The sequence below is a fragment of the Malaclemys terrapin genome, chromosome 3 (genome assembly GCF_027887155.1).
Source record: "Malaclemys terrapin pileata isolate rMalTer1 chromosome 3, rMalTer1.hap1, whole genome shotgun sequence".
NCBI lineage: Eukaryota > Metazoa > Chordata > Testudines > Emydidae > Malaclemys > Malaclemys terrapin.
Genome location: NC_071507.1, coordinates 98,270,328 through 98,287,841, shown reverse-complemented (window position 1 = coordinate 98,287,841; position 17,514 = coordinate 98,270,328). Strand labels below are relative to the sequence as shown.

At 40.0% G+C, this 17,514-nt stretch overlaps 1 protein-coding gene across 3 annotated transcripts in view; it reads left to right on the top strand.

Annotated features, from left to right (window-relative positions):
* The window catches only part of SASH1 (SAM and SH3 domain containing 1), a 248,113-nt gene that overhangs the window by 64,009 nt on the left and 166,590 nt on the right, over positions 1-17,514 (top strand). The window contains exon 1 of one of the 3 annotated variants that reach the window (XM_054021816.1): positions 12,431-13,322. The exons of the other annotated variants lie outside the window; for them this stretch is intronic. Coding sequence (XP_053877791.1) covers positions 13,227-13,322 — 96 coding nt within the window. The 5' untranslated portion in view covers positions 12,431-13,226. Of the gene's footprint in view, positions 1-12,430; positions 13,323-17,514 lie in introns of those variants that run through there. 3 annotated transcript variants of the gene reach the window in all.

Below are 17,514 nucleotides of genomic sequence, written 5' to 3'. Positions count from 1 at the left end.
GTCACTTCGCCTCTACGGCTCAGCCTCCCTTCCCAGTTTTGTCTCTTGTCTGTTTAGAGTGAAAGCTCTTATAATGTGTTTGTACAGTGCCTAGCAAAATGGGGCCCTGATCTCAAATGTGGCCTCTTGGTGCTGCTGTGATACAAATAATAAATGGTGACAAAAAGTGTTTAGAAGATGGAACACCATCCAAAACAAATATATTTGGGAAAACTTTTATCGAGCGATTTCAGCAAACTGCTCCATGATTTTCCTTGCATTTCCTTTCCCGTCATTTCTAGATTTCCAAGAAAATTGTGAGTAAACAGAAATTCCCCTTTTCACTCAGCACGTTGCTCTGACTTGCATCGTTCACCGAAGTCAGAATTCATTCAGTATTTGTGAAACCACCATTCAGTGTAACTGAAAGGATTAAAATGTCTTAAATATTGAATGATCATTGGCATGACAGATAAGTCAGGCAGGAGAAGCAAATTGCACAGTAGGGAGAGAACTTGCATTTACCCATAATTGTATAGGAAGGGTAATTGTCAACAATGACAGGGTAGTGATTTTCTTTTTAAGACAAGTCAATTTTATGAAAAATTAAAAGTTGGTCATTGTGTGGGATATGGGGAAACTAATTTTAATTTTTTCCCCCAAAAGCTGGGAGGATTGTTTTATAACCAGACCAACTATTATTTTCCATTTTGGTGCACATAAGACCAGTTAGATACACATGACATTTTAAACAAAATACCCTGTGAAGTTTTCTGGAGAGTGGAATTGTCTCTTTAAAGTGAGCTCTATCTTTGTTAACGAAACTGGGAGGCCTGGTCTACACTGGGGTGGGGGGAGGGGGATCGATCTAAGATACGCAACTTCAGCTACGAAAATAGCATAGCTGAAGTCGACGTATCTTAGATCGACTTACCTCTGATATATAGTTCTGTTGCTTCTACTGCTTCTGAAAGTCAGAAGTTAAACTTGGTCCCTTTCTGATACCGCTAGTGTTGATCTTTGAGCCTGATCCTTTTCCAGATTAAGTCAGTGGGAGATTTCCCATTGCAATTATTTTTCAAGCTGGTTTCAGCCCACAGAGTGCTAAGCAGTGAAGTGAGGTACTTGAAGTTTGACTGGCCAATTTCAGTGCTCTTTACAGATCTGTATTTAACATAAATTTTATCTGGTGCTGGGAAGTTTCTTATTTGGGGCCAGATCCAGCATTCTTGAAGTCAGTGGCAAAACTCACTGATTTTTGCCGTGTAGACCCAGATCTTTAATATGGCAGCAGTCACTGGAGAGGGTATTTGAAGTATTTTTTAATCCCTGACATAACCCCATTGTAGAAATATTCCAAAATTTTCCAAAGGGCTTCTGCTGTGGGAAGCACTGATACAAGTGATGCTTTGTTTTGTAGAAATATTCAAACCTGTGGCAAAACTCTTGCTCTTGTTTTCCCCTAACAGGTGCCACAGTCTCTTTGACATTTGCAGAGCAGATGGGATGTTATTTTAATGTTGCATCTAATTGACAAGGCCTTAACATAATGTTCTCCATGTATCCTGCCTAGGAAAGAGTGGGCAAAGGAATCTTGGATCACTTGTATTGCCTCTTCAGAAACATTTTTTTAACTTGCTTACCACTGCATGAAAAAATGAGTGATAACTTTGTAACTGGCTTGAGTGGACATAGTTTGCTACTTTTTAATTTTTTTGACTTCTTGGCAATCTGTTGTAGGCTACTCTTTCATGCATTAATTTATGTATGTGAGTTTATTTATACATACGTACATATGACTGTGGGTTTATTTATACATATGACTCTGTGTGTATGTGTGTGTGTGTGTTACATAAACACAGACCAATAAATTAATGCAAGAAGTGTGTTTGTGTGTGTGTTTGCCCCCAAAATAGTGATTTTGAGTGTCTCAAATTTTGGATTCCCAACTAGAGGCATCTTGGTGTCCGACTTCTCGGATATGTTTACACGGGGGGGACAGAAAACCTACACACCATCCTGTGGCAGTGAGTCTTGGAGCCCAGGTGAGCTGACTCGGGCACTTGGAGCTTTAAATGTAGATATTCGGGCTCATGCTGGAGCCTGGGTTCCAAGATCCATCCCCCCTCACTGGGTGTCAGAGGCCGGGCTCCAACCCAAGCGTGAACATCTATGCTGTTGTTTTTAGCCCCACAACACAAGCCCTATGAGCCTGAGTCGGGTAACCTGGGCTCTGAGACTTGCTGACGTGGGTTTTTTGTTTTTGTTTTTTGCTGTGTAGACATACTGATAGAGTGCAGGTGCTAAGCATTTTTTGAAAATCAGGCCCCCAGATTGAGTGCTCAAACACTGATGCACCCGCCCTGACTAATCATTTTTGCAAACCTTGGCATAGCTACATGCACACCCACTAACACGGGTGTATGTGTAACTCAGGGAAAGAGTAAGGAAAATCCTTTTTTTAAATAGGTTTCAACATAGTACATTGAACCCTTGTGAATTTCTCCTAAAGATTGTCTCCTGCTATGCAGCATGTGCTGTGCATGTTCTGGTTTGAATGATTTAAATGAGAAATGAAATGTGCTTCCAAGATTTAAATTACACTAAATCTGTGATTTATCAGGAGATTTTTATGAGCAGCCCATGCAAAGATATTTGTTGTGAGAGGAGAGGTTGTACTTCCCCCCAGATGGATTGGGGATCAAACTGAAAGGGGTGAGAGAGCCCCAAATAAATATTTAATATATTTTAATTGAGGTATAAGTGAACTAACAGCAAACCCTTTCCCCTTTGCAGCTGCATTTTCTGGGATCTTCCCCTTACGAAGCGTATTGAGTGAGAGATTCTTGGCTTCCTTGTGCATCAGGCTGCCCCTCAGGCAACCGTCATCCACAATCATATCAATTACACACTACCACAGGGGCTCAAATGTCTTGTACAAATATTGTCATTATAAAAACCAGAGCTGATGCTGGCTTGTATCTAGCAGAATCACGGTATTAAAAAAGATCTGCATAAAATATTCTAATTCTGTAAATAGAGGCACAGGTATGTAATGCATTTAAACTCCCTTGGGTTCTTTACAACTCATTATATTCTATACTTACAGACCCTGATTCTGCAAAGACTCACGCATGTGTTTAACTTTAGGCACTGTGAACAGTCCCATTGACACCAATGGACTACTGCTTGTGTGAATATCTATTCATCACTGTAAGTAAGAGGTTTGCAGTCTGCCTCTAACACATGACACAGAACAGTCAAACATGAAAATCCTATTTGGATTCTTTGTGTTAGCGCTCTCTCATGCATCCACTCAAAACAAATTAGCTCCAGTTATTAAAATAATGCCCCCTTATAGCCCATTATAATTGTCTTTGGAAACAGACACTAAAATATTTTAAATACCACTTTTTCCAAACTGCCAGATACATTTGACATTATTAAATAATAGTGTATGCAGTAGGGAGCATTGGACGGTTAGGTCTCCTTGAAATCCTTGATTGCATTCCCTTCTAGTTACAGGCAAACATGAAAAAACAGCTGGGCAAGTACAGACAAATGAAAGTATCAGCTTAAATTACTTTTGATATATTGAAAGCTGTTTCAAGTAACTACCCAAGGAACCAGCAAAGGTAGTTTCCTAATAGAGGAGGCCTATATCTTTAAGTAAAATTATTACCTAGGAAGTGTCATGGAACAAAATTTGGAGGGTGCTTTTAAGAGGTTAATTAAGGTAGGACATAGCCTAGTTGAGATATCTTAATGAAAGCTTCACTGTTCTTTGTATGCACAAACATAACATATAAATACTGTATATAATGCACAATAAAGATTTTATTTTCCATGAGTTTAGACTTGCTATGTAACAAATCCAGGCTTTGCCACTCATGAGTAATATAGGTCACCTAAATGAGAGCCAATAAAACATTTACAGAACATCACACCATCATGTGCCTTTATATGCCACCTTTGAACAGAGGCTATTCTAGATCCTTTAAATACTGGTTTTTCTTCCTTCTCATAGCTTCAGGTGGAAATCCGGCTTGCAACCAGGATCCATGGTATGATCAGTCATTGGTAGTGTTTTCTATATTCCTTTCCTTAATTATCATTAGTCTAGCTTCACAGATCCTGGGTGAGGGACAGATTATAACAGATTTTTGAAACCATTAAAAATGACCAAAAATAGCTTTTGCATACACAATAATGTTTTAATTTCAATATCCAAAGCTTTGAGACCATATATTTTATTGCTGTGTTCTGAGTTGTACCTCCTTGAACTATCCTAAACAATTCTGCTTTGTAGAGTGCTTTGAGATCTGCTGAAAAATGCTGTATATGAGCAAAGTATTTATTATTATTATTATATTTTATTTCCCACTTGGTGTTCACCTTACTGGTAGATGATTATTGCATCCTTTCCAAACCCCCTACTTTTCATTTAGTCAAGCAATACTTACTTATTTCCTTTATTTCATCCTCATAAATCACTTCTCCCCACTTATGTCAAACCGTCACTAAACACTGTGTGTACTAATAATATTTAAAAATCACAGGATCAAATTACTTTTCAATAACCATATGTTTGCTACAGAACGCACAGACAACTATGCAGAAACCTGTATGACCATCTTCAAACGGACTTGCCTGATTATTACAACTTTTGCATTGTTTCCTCAGGGAGAGACAGAGACAGCAGCACAATACACCTAATGTTCAGGCACAATGATTTCCTTGCAAAACTTAAGAGAATTGAGCCCAACTTAGCTAGCTCACTGTCCTCAAGGGCTGCTGTATCATCATTGATGCAGTTGGTCAGGTTGTGTAGAATAAATCCCTCCCACTCACACCACTGTGATCACAATAATCCTTCAGTTCACAGACTTCCCAAAATATGAATTGAGAGAATAGCTGGGAGACACATTCTGAGTGTCTGCTTATGCCTGTTGTCACTTTGTCTGTCTGTTTCTCTCTCAGATCTTGAAAGTGGATTGGCTGGTGTTTAAAAGTTGCAGTTTATGAGAGAAGGCTTCTCGTCACTTTAATTACAGTTTGACAGGCACCTTTACCTTTCAGCTGAGTTGCCCTAACTCAAAGCAGCTGCTCTTCTAAATTACTCCCCCCCTCCAATTCTCTACTTCAAATATGTTACAGAAATGATGTGTGTCTGCTACAGCCTCACTAGATTTAGGCTACCAAAATAGCCCTTTCTTCAGTGTTCCAGGTTTGAGTGTGGAGAGGGCAAGACTCTGTCTGGGTTGCCCACTTAAATTTTTAAAGAGGATACATTTCTGGTAGCTCTTTGATGGTATAAGTAGGGTATAGTTAAAAATAAACGTTACATATTGGACTTGGTTCTCCACTGCCTTTCACGTTGTGTTGCCAGAGAGTGTAAAGTGGGTTTTAAAGTGCTAATACTACCACCATTACGAGTGGAAGATTAGGATTTGGTAGCATTTTACACCAATTTATAACACAAGTGGAAATGACTACACAGGATCCAAGGCAATGGAGAGTCGGGCCCAATATTTTTATTATAGCCAGAGATGGATCTTCATGATATTTGTCAGTGTGTTGCAAATGCTCATGATCTTATCACAAGTTTTGATGTTTTACTTAAAGCCACAACTCCTGGAGGCCAGTAGTGATGTGAGAATCTCATCTTTCATTTAAAAAAAAAAAAAAAAAAAAAAAAGTTATTGTTCCAAAGAAAAGCTTGAAAATGAGTCCCAAATGCATCCTAAAGGCTCAGAAGCCAAACAGAGAGAATCCAACACATATTATTTTAAAAATCTCATAGTTAAACCAATTCCATGATTTTTTGGTGCCTGACTGATTTTTGAATGCTTGGGGTTGGGAATGCAGTTACAATACACTCTGGTCTCCTGTGGCATAGCTGCTGCTATCCTCCATAAATTCCATCTTAATTTACTTGTCCAAGCCTGCTAGGTGGTGCTGGGGTCAGCTGGCCAGGGGCATATCCTGAAACAGCTAAAGATGCTCCTGGTTTGGTCTGACCAGGCAGCCAGAAAGCTATTAAAGGGATAGTTGGCCTAAGACAGTATACAGCCTTTTTTTAAAGGTGAGAGTGGGAGGAACGGGCTTCTGTTCTCTGAGGGACTGGTAGCCTGGGTGTTTGGAACTCTTTCCTCACTTCTTCAACTTACCCAGTTGGCAAAGCAATTGGCAGAGAATTACCCTAGCAGGAAGTGACAATGGAAAAAAGGTCCCATTGGTGGAGAAAGTTACTGTAGGCAAAAGTCTGGTCTGCAGCCAGACACTGAGCTATCAGTTTGTTATGTACTGGAAAGGTTACTGGTTTGCGTACACTGAATTTTAATTTGTTCCCCTAATTCTAACACCAGACATCTGTTTTTGAACCATACTAATGTCTAGATTCATTTTCTGTGGATTCACCTGATCCCACTGGTGCTGCCACTGCAGCATTCCGCAAATCCCTTGTGGAGCACAGGGTCTGGAGGTGCAGGTCCATGAATCTTCCCTGAATCCATTTTTGACTAAAAGTCAAGTTGTCAGCAGCGTCTATCCGTGTACCTTTAGAATGACAACGTATTCATTGTTTCGATAGACAATTGAAGATCATTCATTGCATTTTATCTTGTCAGGCTCTGAGCTGTACTGAATTGCTTTGTATGTTGTTCAGGAGAGGATTATGTATCCCTTAAGGACACAGGAAGTGCTCTATTTTTTTTTAAGAGAAATTGTTCAACCCATCCATTTAAAATAAGTTGACATTACTTACAAGTTCACCCATTAGAAGAGCAGAGTGACACTTTTACCAGCGGACTTTATCCAGCTATTTTGTCACAGGCAGCTCAGAGATGTTTCTCTTGTAACGGGTGGGAATTAGATCATTTTTGGTGTAATAAAGTATCTGATTTTCAATGACACTTGTGCAAAGATTTATTTAATACAAATTTTAATCCTGAGAAGAGCCTAGAATTTTTAGGAAGAAGCAGTTTTTTATTCTCTAAAGGGAGGTGCAATAAACATTTTTTAGAGGAGTGGTGATGTTTGTTTAAAAATGTGTGACTCGGTCATGCAAAAGAAGGGTGTGTACCACAGGCTTGTTTCAGGCATAGTGTGGGCAACCATTGTGCAAACTTGCCTCAAGCATCTCCTCCTACATTCCCCCACCTGCTATTGCAGTACCATTTGCTCCAGCGCTGGGCCTCTCTGAAATATAAGGATAGCCAGTTGTGCTGAATTGTTCCAAACCATTGGGCAGTTTTATGATCAGAATTGGGATGAGATCATCAAAGCTCATTTTCACTTGTGACCTACTCAGAAGTTGAACAGAGGAATTAGAATGTGAATGGCTTCTGCAGTAACCCAAGCCACCACCTAGCAACCATAATAATAAGGGAGGGAGTGTACCTTACTCCTTGGGACACAGGATTGGGAAGTGAGAGACCTGAGTGCTATTCACAGTGTGGCCACTCACTTGCGAGTAAGGTTGGGCAACTCACTTTTCCTTAGTTACCCATCTGTAAAGTTAATTGGGATTCTTAGCTAACCCACAGAGAGCTGCGCTCTGAGAGTTAATTACTGTTTTGAAAAAGGAGAAATAGAAGAGCAAAATATTATTTGTTCTTTATTGAATTTAATTGTTTAAATGCTGTGTAATGGAAGTTCAAACTTAAATATCCAGGTGCTGTGTGAGAGAGGAAATAAACACAAACAAGGTTAGTTGTCCCATAAGACTGGAAAAGTGTGATGCTGGACAAGAAATTCAATGATGTGAGAAAACAAAAAGACTGACTTGCGCCCCTCATGCTGGAGATCACCAAGTCAGTATCTGCACTGAAAGAAACTTTACAGCCCTAATGGTGGGGTGGGGTGGGGGGACTGGACAGGACATGAAACAATTTTCTGAATACATCTGCGTGCAGGAAAAGAGGATATGATCATTTCCTTTCTCCTTATGACTCAACAAGTATCTTTCCAGAAAAGCTCACAGTGACTATTACAGCCATGTTTAGATTTCTTTTCCTTCTACGATGAGTCCTACAAAGTGAGGGTCACCGTATTTTTGCCTCTCCTCCAAAGCCTTAGACCCCCAGCCTTGGCAGTGTTTTAAATTGATGGGCGTTATATAGCACTAATCATAACTGTTGAAAGATTACTAGAGTAATTTTCAGGGGCATTTCTCTGTCACTTGTTTTTATTCTTTACTCTGGGGGGATTCAGATAACTGAGAAAATAATGGATATTGTTTAATGTGGAGCTTTCAGCCTTTAATAAAATAAAACAATCTCCATAACTGCTTTCCACTAATTGAATTATACAACTCGAACCCCTTTTGGTTTGTGTTGAGGGCATTAGTCTGCTGCTCTAGCGATAATCATAAAATTAGCAACAATAGTTGAAGCTGGCAGCTAAACCTCTGAAACAGTTAGTGAATTCTGATCTCTACAGCAGTGCATCAGTTTAGCAGAGTATGTGGCCTGAATTAAATATATTTTGAAAGAAAACCAGTATTGTTGGATGGTCTGATTTATAAATGGGCAAGACCTGATGGAATCATCTAATTGTTGAATGGTGCTTTTGAATCATATGCTTTAAATATATATATATATAATTGTGTGATGTGAAAATAGCTTATCATAATGGGCCTGACTCTCTCCTGCCACTTGTATCTGCATAAATCTGGAGTTACTCCTTTGAAATCAATGGAGTTGTGCCTGTGGAAAATTAGTGAGACACAAATTGGTCCCAATATACTGCCTTGCATTAATTTACACCATCCATTCTGTGCATCTAGGATTCAATCCTGCCTTCAGATATAGGCATTTTAGGATGCTCAGCAGAGTATACTTTGCACTGGCGGGTAGTATGAGGATCCTGTAACTAAAGCAGTTAGTACGGAGAAACTGCTAAATGATCCTGAAGCCAAAAGTATACTCAATATTGTTTAAATTAAAATTTTAAAAAATAAAGAACATTGTTTTGAAATATTTTTGCATATAATTAAACTTTGAATGTTTAATTTTGTGCCTGTTACTACGATTGAGTAAATGGGTGTGAGATCACAGAGAGAGGACAGATACTTCTCTGGTGCAAAAGGAATTTGACCCTTAGCCTTATGACAGAAGGGTTTGTGAATATGCGGTTGCTGAGCACCCAGGTGTATATATGTGTGTTTGAGCATACATGTGAGTTTTTTCCTTACACCTGGCATGTTATCAAGGCTGACTTCTAGTCAGGTCTGCATTGGGAGTGGTGGGGGATTCTTGTTGATTTGTGAAAAGTCAGTGCTCCTGAAGTTGAACAGTCCTGTCAGTTGTGTGTGCGCAACTCCCACTGACATCAGTGGGCGTTGCAGGCACACAGGAAGCTGATGAGATAATTGAGTTCTGGGATCTTGCAGCTATTGGTTGATTATGCAGATGATGGGGGTGGGGGTCTAGACTACAGTTTTCTTTTTGTTCCAATGCTGGTTAACTATTTAGCATTTACATGTTAGATAACTGGAAATCAATTACCCCAAGATACAATATGACAGAAAAACTGTAATCAAGAACCCAAATTGTAGGCAGCTAGACTCGCTGCTGTAGATCTGTGCTTCAGCTTGCCCTAGAACTCCCTACTCTTGATACAACTGATCCCTGTAAAGTGGTGCAAAATTCCACTGGGTCTCACTGCTCAAGGACAATGAGGAGAATTACCACTGGGGTGACTGAGTGTGGGGGAAAGATGCTCTCTGAGAGTGGGGAGTGACAGTCTGTCATGCCTTTATCATTGCAGCTCTTGGAACATGGCATCTTTTAGTAAGAATGTCTTGAGATGAAACCATAAATTAATGACAAGCTTATACTGGATGGCATTGCCAACTCTCACAATATTTGGTATGTGCCTAAAGCTCCAGCTCCTGGAGTCAAGTGATGAATTGAGAAGCTCAGTCTTGTTTTAAAAAAAAAAAAATTTTCTAGGCCTCTTGGTAGTAACGAAATGAGTGTACTCTAAACGTCTTTTTTAAAGCTGTATAAAAAAATTCCAAATGCATTATATTTTTACATGAAATGTTTGGGTGCCTGACTACATGATTTTTTGCATGCTTGAGGTTGCATGACTGTGGTATGAAGGTTTAACATACATGCATTTTGGATGGCCCTGGTGGCCTTATTACTCCTGACTAACAGAACTACTTGTGTGCTGTGCAAGTCCTCTCAAACAAGTGCCAATAAAACCTTTCAGTACTTCACATACATATTTTAGATGTGTGTGTGTGCAGGTATATAGGGTCCATATTTACATATAATTTAAAATATCAAATGTAAAGATTTTACCTTCAAGGGCCAGACTATGAAATATCTTTAGGTGCCTAAACACACAGATGGACATCTAGTGAGATTTACAAAAGGGCCTACACACCTAGCTCCCATTGAAATCCCACTTGTCTGCATCTTTAGGCGCCTCTACCTTTCAAATCTGTCCCCATGTGTTTTGGCCTTGCTGTATTGCTCATGAGTGGGAAAAGTCATGTATGCGATATTTAGGACATCCTAAATGTGTGCCAGTAAAAACTTCACCTCATCATCAATATTGTCTCTCTCTATTTTAGTAGCTTGCTTCTCTTTTGTTACTTTTTTGTGAATCTCTCTCTCCCTTTTTCTGTCCTGCTCAGCTGTGCACTCACTCGTCTGCCACCCTTGGTCTTGGGATTTTTTTCAGGCATTTAATAGCTCAAGGACTAACTAGTTAAAAGACCAATATTGTCAAGAGACCACAGTGGCCAGAGAAGCCAATATCTTCTTCCCTCACATCCGGGAAAAGGGGAGAGTTGTGGGATTTCTACCAGGGATCTGTTCCTGAAACCAGCCTGTGCTTAGTAGATTTGACGTCCCTGCCCCTCAAAAACGTTATAAATGGAATCCAATGGCTTTGTGGCAGGGAGAAGGAGCATTCTCTGCTTGTGTACGTGGATGTGTCATGCTTCTGCTATTTTATCCCTCTCCCAGTGTCAGTTTGAGTCCTGCTCTCCCCTGAATTATTCTAGGGTCAATCTTTGCTCCTAGTTTTCCCAAGCAGCAGCAGCAGCATGAAATTGACCTAATTCTTGTCAGTTTCATGGCTGCCCAAAGGGTTCCATCTAACCACTGTGAAAACTGACAAGACTGGTACATTTTCGTGGTGGTAGCTAGGGAAAAAAGCATAAGCAGCAGCCAAGCTCTGGTGCTATCTCTGAGCCAATGGGAGGACAACATTCTACTTGGGAACCAGGCTGACATAGTACTGAAGATGCTTGTGCCCCATCTACACTAGAGCTTAAAATGCTGAAAATGCCATTACAGCTACTAAATATGATTACAATTTCACCCCCTGCGCACAGGGCTTTAGATTAATGGCAGTTTGAAACAATAGCTTTTTGAGGTGGTGGTTATTAATTTTAAAGCCTAAGGGTCAGGGCTGCCCAGAGGTGGGGGGCAAGTGGAGCAATTTGCCCTAGGCCCCGGGGCCCCACAGAGAATATAGTATTGCAACTTTTTTTATGTAAGAGCCCCCCGAAATTGCTTTGTCCCAGGCCCCCTGAATCCTCTGGGTGGCCCTGCTAACGGTGACCAATCATATTAAATTTAAACTATATTACTGCTGATCATTTTAGCAGAAATATCCAGCTCTTCTAAATTTGTGGGTGGGGTTTGGAATTGTAGGGTTGCGATTTGCTCTACCCTGAGCAAAATACTATAAATTCTCCCCCACATAACCTGTGTAGAGTCTTCCATCACACAGACAGCTATTTCTCTAGAAGTACTATCAAAGTCAAATTAATTTGTCATGATTTTATTGACTACACTTTCACAAACAAATGTATTTAAGTGCATGTACAATCAACCACTTCCCCAAAAGAGGGAGCACCATATGTAATTGTTGGTTATTGCAGTTCATCGTCCTATGGGAAAAAACAAAACTAAATAAGAAACATCAGGCAAGGAAATATTTCCATAACCTGGCCCTCAGGGAAGCTCGCCTTATAAAACCTAATCAATGACAGATCGCCCCTTTTGAAAAAGAAAAATAGTGGGGGTCTAATAGTTAACTAAAAATATCTGTTGCTGGAAATGTTTAGCAATAACATAATCCACATGGTAGTGTCCCTATGTCAGCTAAAGGTTGCAATTTTTACAAGTTTTTTACACTTTAAAATAAAAGTCACTGTTCCTCTCAAGTCATCAGTTTGCCTAGTCAGATGCCGAATGGTTCCCAAGCTGTGTATGTGCCTGCGTGAGAGAAGAGCGCAATAGCAAACCCGACACACACAACCAACACACCCGCACCGAATAAAACAACCCTCGCGCTCAGCCTCAGGGCGGACCAAGTTTCCAGCGCTTGTTTTTTCTGAAACAATAAAGGCGGAGTTAGGCTGCCGTCCCTGGAAAAGGTGGGGATCCCTGGGACGCGAAGTCCTGTGAAGGCTGGGCTAGTGTGAAGACTGCTTTAGGTTCCTTCCTGTATGTGACGGAGAATGTTTTAAGTGCATTGCTTTGGTGACTCGAAACTTGTGCACGCCAGAGGCTGCTCTTTCAACAGGCGATTTGTTCTCTTGCCTGTGGCTCATTTCCATGCAAAGAGCCTGCCATCAGAGTACCTTTTGTTGCTAAAAGCTTGCTTTCGCTGGGGGAGTGAGCAGTCATGTGAAGCTGGGAGAGCTCATTTGGAAGAAAGGGGTACTAGAAAGTTATCTAAGCGCTGAAAAGAAACCATAGGCACCTATTCTGCTAGAGGTGCCTGACAAGCTGACTCTCTAAGGGGCTCGCTTTTAGATGGATGTTTGTCTGTTTGTTAGAAGGAAGATTTTACAATGAATCCTTTGCATTTAAGCTTACGAGAGCCCCCGCGGTGAAACTGTGGCGGAGACTTACCTTCTGCTACCCTGTTGCTGCAGCTCTACCAGAAAAGTTTTGGAAGGAATGTCAGCTGTGTACAGCTCCTGGATCCATCAGCTAAGAGAGGACAGACCCTAGGGGAAAGCTCTAATGACTGAGCGGGATCTGGCATCTGACCTGGAGAAGATTTTCCCCCCCTTGCCCTTGAAGATTTATTTTGGGAAGCAGTGATTTGGCTGGTAGCAGAGATCAGATGAGAAGGCATCGTGAAGCTGTTCAGAAGGACTGGGGAAGTGTTTATTGTTGATGTGTGGTGTGTTGAAGAGTCATCCCTTTTGACAGAAAGTTGTTGGGAACCAGTATCAAACTCCACTGAGGCAGGGAATCCATCTAATCATGGAGGAGGATCAAGCAGCCTGCCCCGAACCCCAGCCAGACAGCATGATGTCTGATGCGTTCTCCAAACTGTGGACGGATGTAATGGGAATACTGGTGAGTTGCGGGGGCTACTAGGCGAAGGGAAGGAAAGGGAAATAAGTAAGAAGATGAGAGATCTGAATCACTGTGCATTGTACTCAGAACAGCTATTCTGTTGCGCTGTATATTTTAAAATAATGTGTGCTGCAAAACTAAGAAGGGAAATTTGTGGGATTGCTTGAAAAATGTGGAATAAAATTTTAGTTCGATTTTTCTTGTAAAGTAACCATTTTCTTGTTGAATCATCAGAGATAAGTGAGATTTTTTCAGGGTTGTGCCCAAGTGGTAAACCCTTACAGATACATTGCACTTTGTACAGTACCTGCTGCAAATTTTATCTGGTAAGTTGAACAGTGTTATCAGTTGTTGTTGATGTTGTTGTTATAATATCCGGCTTCACCATCCTGTTTGATTTTTGCCTTAAGAAATTTTGTGGATTAGCTTTTCTTTTTTCTATCCCTGGAAAATTTTCATGCTGAGAGAAACTGTTTCTTGGATGACCATTATCACAATTTTGGAATATAGTTAGCAATAATATGTCTCTTTTCATCTTTAGCAGTTGGCATTTTGTGAATATATTATCCCCAAGAACATAATACTGAGCACCATTTTAAGAGTTGCTTTGCGATTTGCAATTATTTAACACAGATTTTAAGTGTCCCATGTCTAGAAAAATGCCTTTTCAGTTTGGTTGATGAACTTACTGTTTTATATTGGTCTGTATCATATTTGACAAATATAAGTAACTGGGACTAGGTTCAACTATTGAAACTTTTTAAAACTCTGTGCATGAGTTTCAGTTCTCACCATGCCAAACTTGGTTTAACTCTGGGGAGCTAGATTTTTTGTTTTGTTTTGTTAAATAGATAGAAATTTGCAGTGTGTGGTTGGAACAAAGTTGTGTTTTAAAAATTGCTGCTTAGATTGTGCCAAGGAGTAATCCTGGATGCCATGTTTTGATTCTTGAAATGTTAATTTTTAATTATTAAAATAAGACAATTGTTTATGAAGTATGCAGTGAGTTAAATATTTTTCTACCATTCTTCTTACATTGGTGTCCTCTCCTCCTTCCCCTAAGGTTCAATTATTCAACAGCTACAGTAGATCAAAATTCTATAGCTACACTGTACATGCTCTGAATTTAATTACTTTAACCACTATTTCTGTACTACTTCTAGAGAGAGGTGGGCTAACAGAGTATGTCATTTGTTCTGTAATTTTCTTTTTAGTCTGGAAGTGGGTTTATGCTCCAATAAGTCTGTTAGTCTAGAAGGTGCCACAGGACACTTTGTCACTTTTTATTATTGTTACTTACACTGCTAGAATAATATTTATTTTAGCTGACAGGTGATAATTACCATAGACAATTGCCACGTAGTAAATACTATAATATTATGTACATGTTCATAGCTGGCAAATTTCTGTAAATATAGGAATCTGGTAATTAACAGTAGAACCCTCTGTACTGAATGTTGAAAGCAAATAACAAAGAATGTTGGTTTTTTTTATCATTCATCATAAGCATCTAGGAATATCATGACAAATTCCTTATGAAAAGTTCTATAGAACTTAATAGGGATAAAACCCATAGGGTTCTAGTCTAAAGCTTTTTAACGTTTAAGAAAAAGGCTATTTGCTATGCTACAGGACTTTTCCATATGAAATACTTTAATTCTAAAGGTGATGTTTAAAAAATACCTCCTTATTTCCTTTCCCCAAAGAAATCCTCATTCAAATGACAAATCAGTTTAGTAGCACCTGGCTCAATTCACTATTTCTCTGTTAATGACTTTAGTGTATGAATGAAAGCAGAGTCAATTTTGCCAGTTTGTGTAGGGAGGACGCAGTTGGTACTTTATGAACAGCTTCTTTCTCTTTCTTTCTGGCAGGTTTTAGTTCTGCATTTACTGAAAGCAAAGGGTTATTGGATGTCTTAGAGAAGGGAGTAGAAGATGGCCAAACCTACCGTACAGCATGGTGAAGTTTAATAGGGGGAAAGTTATGATTTTCTCAGATTGAATCATTTGGGGTGATGTCAAGTTGTGGACAAGTTTGTTCTGGCTGCACATCCTATTTTCCTCTATGGTAAATAGAGCCCTCCTATTTTTTCCTAGGAAAACTAATCTAAAACAAAATGTCCATATTATAAATCCACATGGCAGGAAAGAGATATTTGGTAACTAAGTAGCTGGTGTTTGCATTAGCCACAATAGTTACCCAGCATAACTCTCTTCCTGCTGTAGCTCTGAATATTACAAACAGGTTTGCAAATACTTTAAAATAAGTCCTTGCATTGGGTCTTGAAAATGTACTTACCTGGGGGGGGGGGGGGGTGTCTTTCCTGAATGAAGACTTTCAATTTTCTGCAGAACGTAAGATTTTATTTTAAACAGTACGTTTCTAGCCCCTATTGTTGCAAAGTAAACATTCTAAATATGATCTGAGCATAAACTGATTCACTGCTGTCCTCCTGAGTCTACAGACTCCAGTGCTTCTGTTATTGCTCATACCTTAACAAGTGGAACAGAGTGAATACTTACTGGAGTTTTGTCAATTGCTTTCTGCTGCTAGGGGAAAGCTATGAGCTATAGCAGACGTAGGCACTAGACCAATTCACTGGAGAGGAGGACTCCAAAATAGAAATTGGTGTAGTAGTAGAATAGCTAAGCAACTGCCCTTGCAACGGCCTGAAAGCTAAGAAAGGAGCAGAGTAGTGGAGACATCCCCATCACAGCAGCCCCAAGACTAGGGAGAAGTTAAAATGTCAGTGACCCACACGCCCATGCAGCAGCCAGAAGGCATTAGGACAGGAAGGGAACAGAGAGAAGGTGCTCCTCCTTCTTTCCAGCAGCCACAAGCAGTTGGGAGGGTTTTAAATTTATCAGACATTTACTTGATGAAGTCAGTAGGAGAGCCAGAGCCGCAAACAGGGTCTAGGGCAATGCTGTAGTCAGAAGTGTCCCTTTTTCAGCAGCTGATGGGGGTTGGCATCTCACCTGGGCATTACCTAGGAGATAGAGCCCTCATCTCTTGAACTGGTCTTTGACTGTAGGTATAGTCCCCTGGCAATTAGATTGCCATTTAAAATGTCCAAGCTGACTGAGTGGATGTGCATTAGTGTAACTAATGCCGCTAGTTACAACTGGGGTTCAGTTAGAAAGGAGAGTATGGAATTGATACAGATTTTGGGGGAGATCGAAAATATAATGTGGGAAAAGCGAGCGAGAGAGAAAGGTCTCAAGTAGTGAGACGGGGAAGTGAAAGTGACAGTCCCTCCCTCTTCCTTATTGCAGTTACTATAATGATAGTAGCTTTTGTAGCATTAGCACTTTGGAGCAGTTTATGATATTAATGCAATGCACTAGGTAACATAATTATAGTTGAAAGCTTCATGCTTAATTTTAGACATACTCATGTTGGAGAGCACTGGCTAATTAATAGTTCAAAGTCTCAAATCAGCAATTGATGGTGTGAAATTCATGTGGGATTTTCAGAGAGATTGCAATGAGTGATGTGTCTATACCATGGAAATGCTCTGTGTCGCTGTATGCAGCACCATTCTAGGGAACTGTTCCAAGGTGTATAGTATTTGAATCAAACATACTATGTGGTGAGAGCAAACTGAATGAAAGACTGACTTGGTAGTGAAAATCTACCTTGTTGGTCAGATCCTGAATGTGTTTGTCAGTCAGGCCTTTGATCTATGTCAAAGTTAGTGATATTGCACAGGTAAGTGTATAGATTTGATCATTTTACAGCTGTACTTTTAGGGCAGGGCCTAATGGCATTAATATAGTGAAGAAGATAGTATCCTAGAGTAGCATGGTTCTTTGTTACAAGTAGGCTTCTTCTCTTAGGGTACTGCTGCTGTAGTGGATATGTGGGGTAAAATCCTGGACCAACTGATTTCGATGCTGAAACTTCCATCAATTTCAATGGAGCAAGGATTTTATTCAAAGACAATGGCTATGGCTCACTTAGGACTCTTCCTGTTGAAAGGACAAGATCTTAGCAAAGGATACAGAGGTACTTGTATGAGCTACAGTGAAACTAGATGACCTTTCAGTTCATTGTTTCAAAGTGTTAGCAAGTTCCTGGTTTCAAGGCTGGCGAATCAATGATAAGTGTTGAGCAAAGAAACTTAATTTCTATCCAGAGCATTTTATAGTTAGTGAACAGTTGCCAACTAAAGAGAACAGTTTATCTG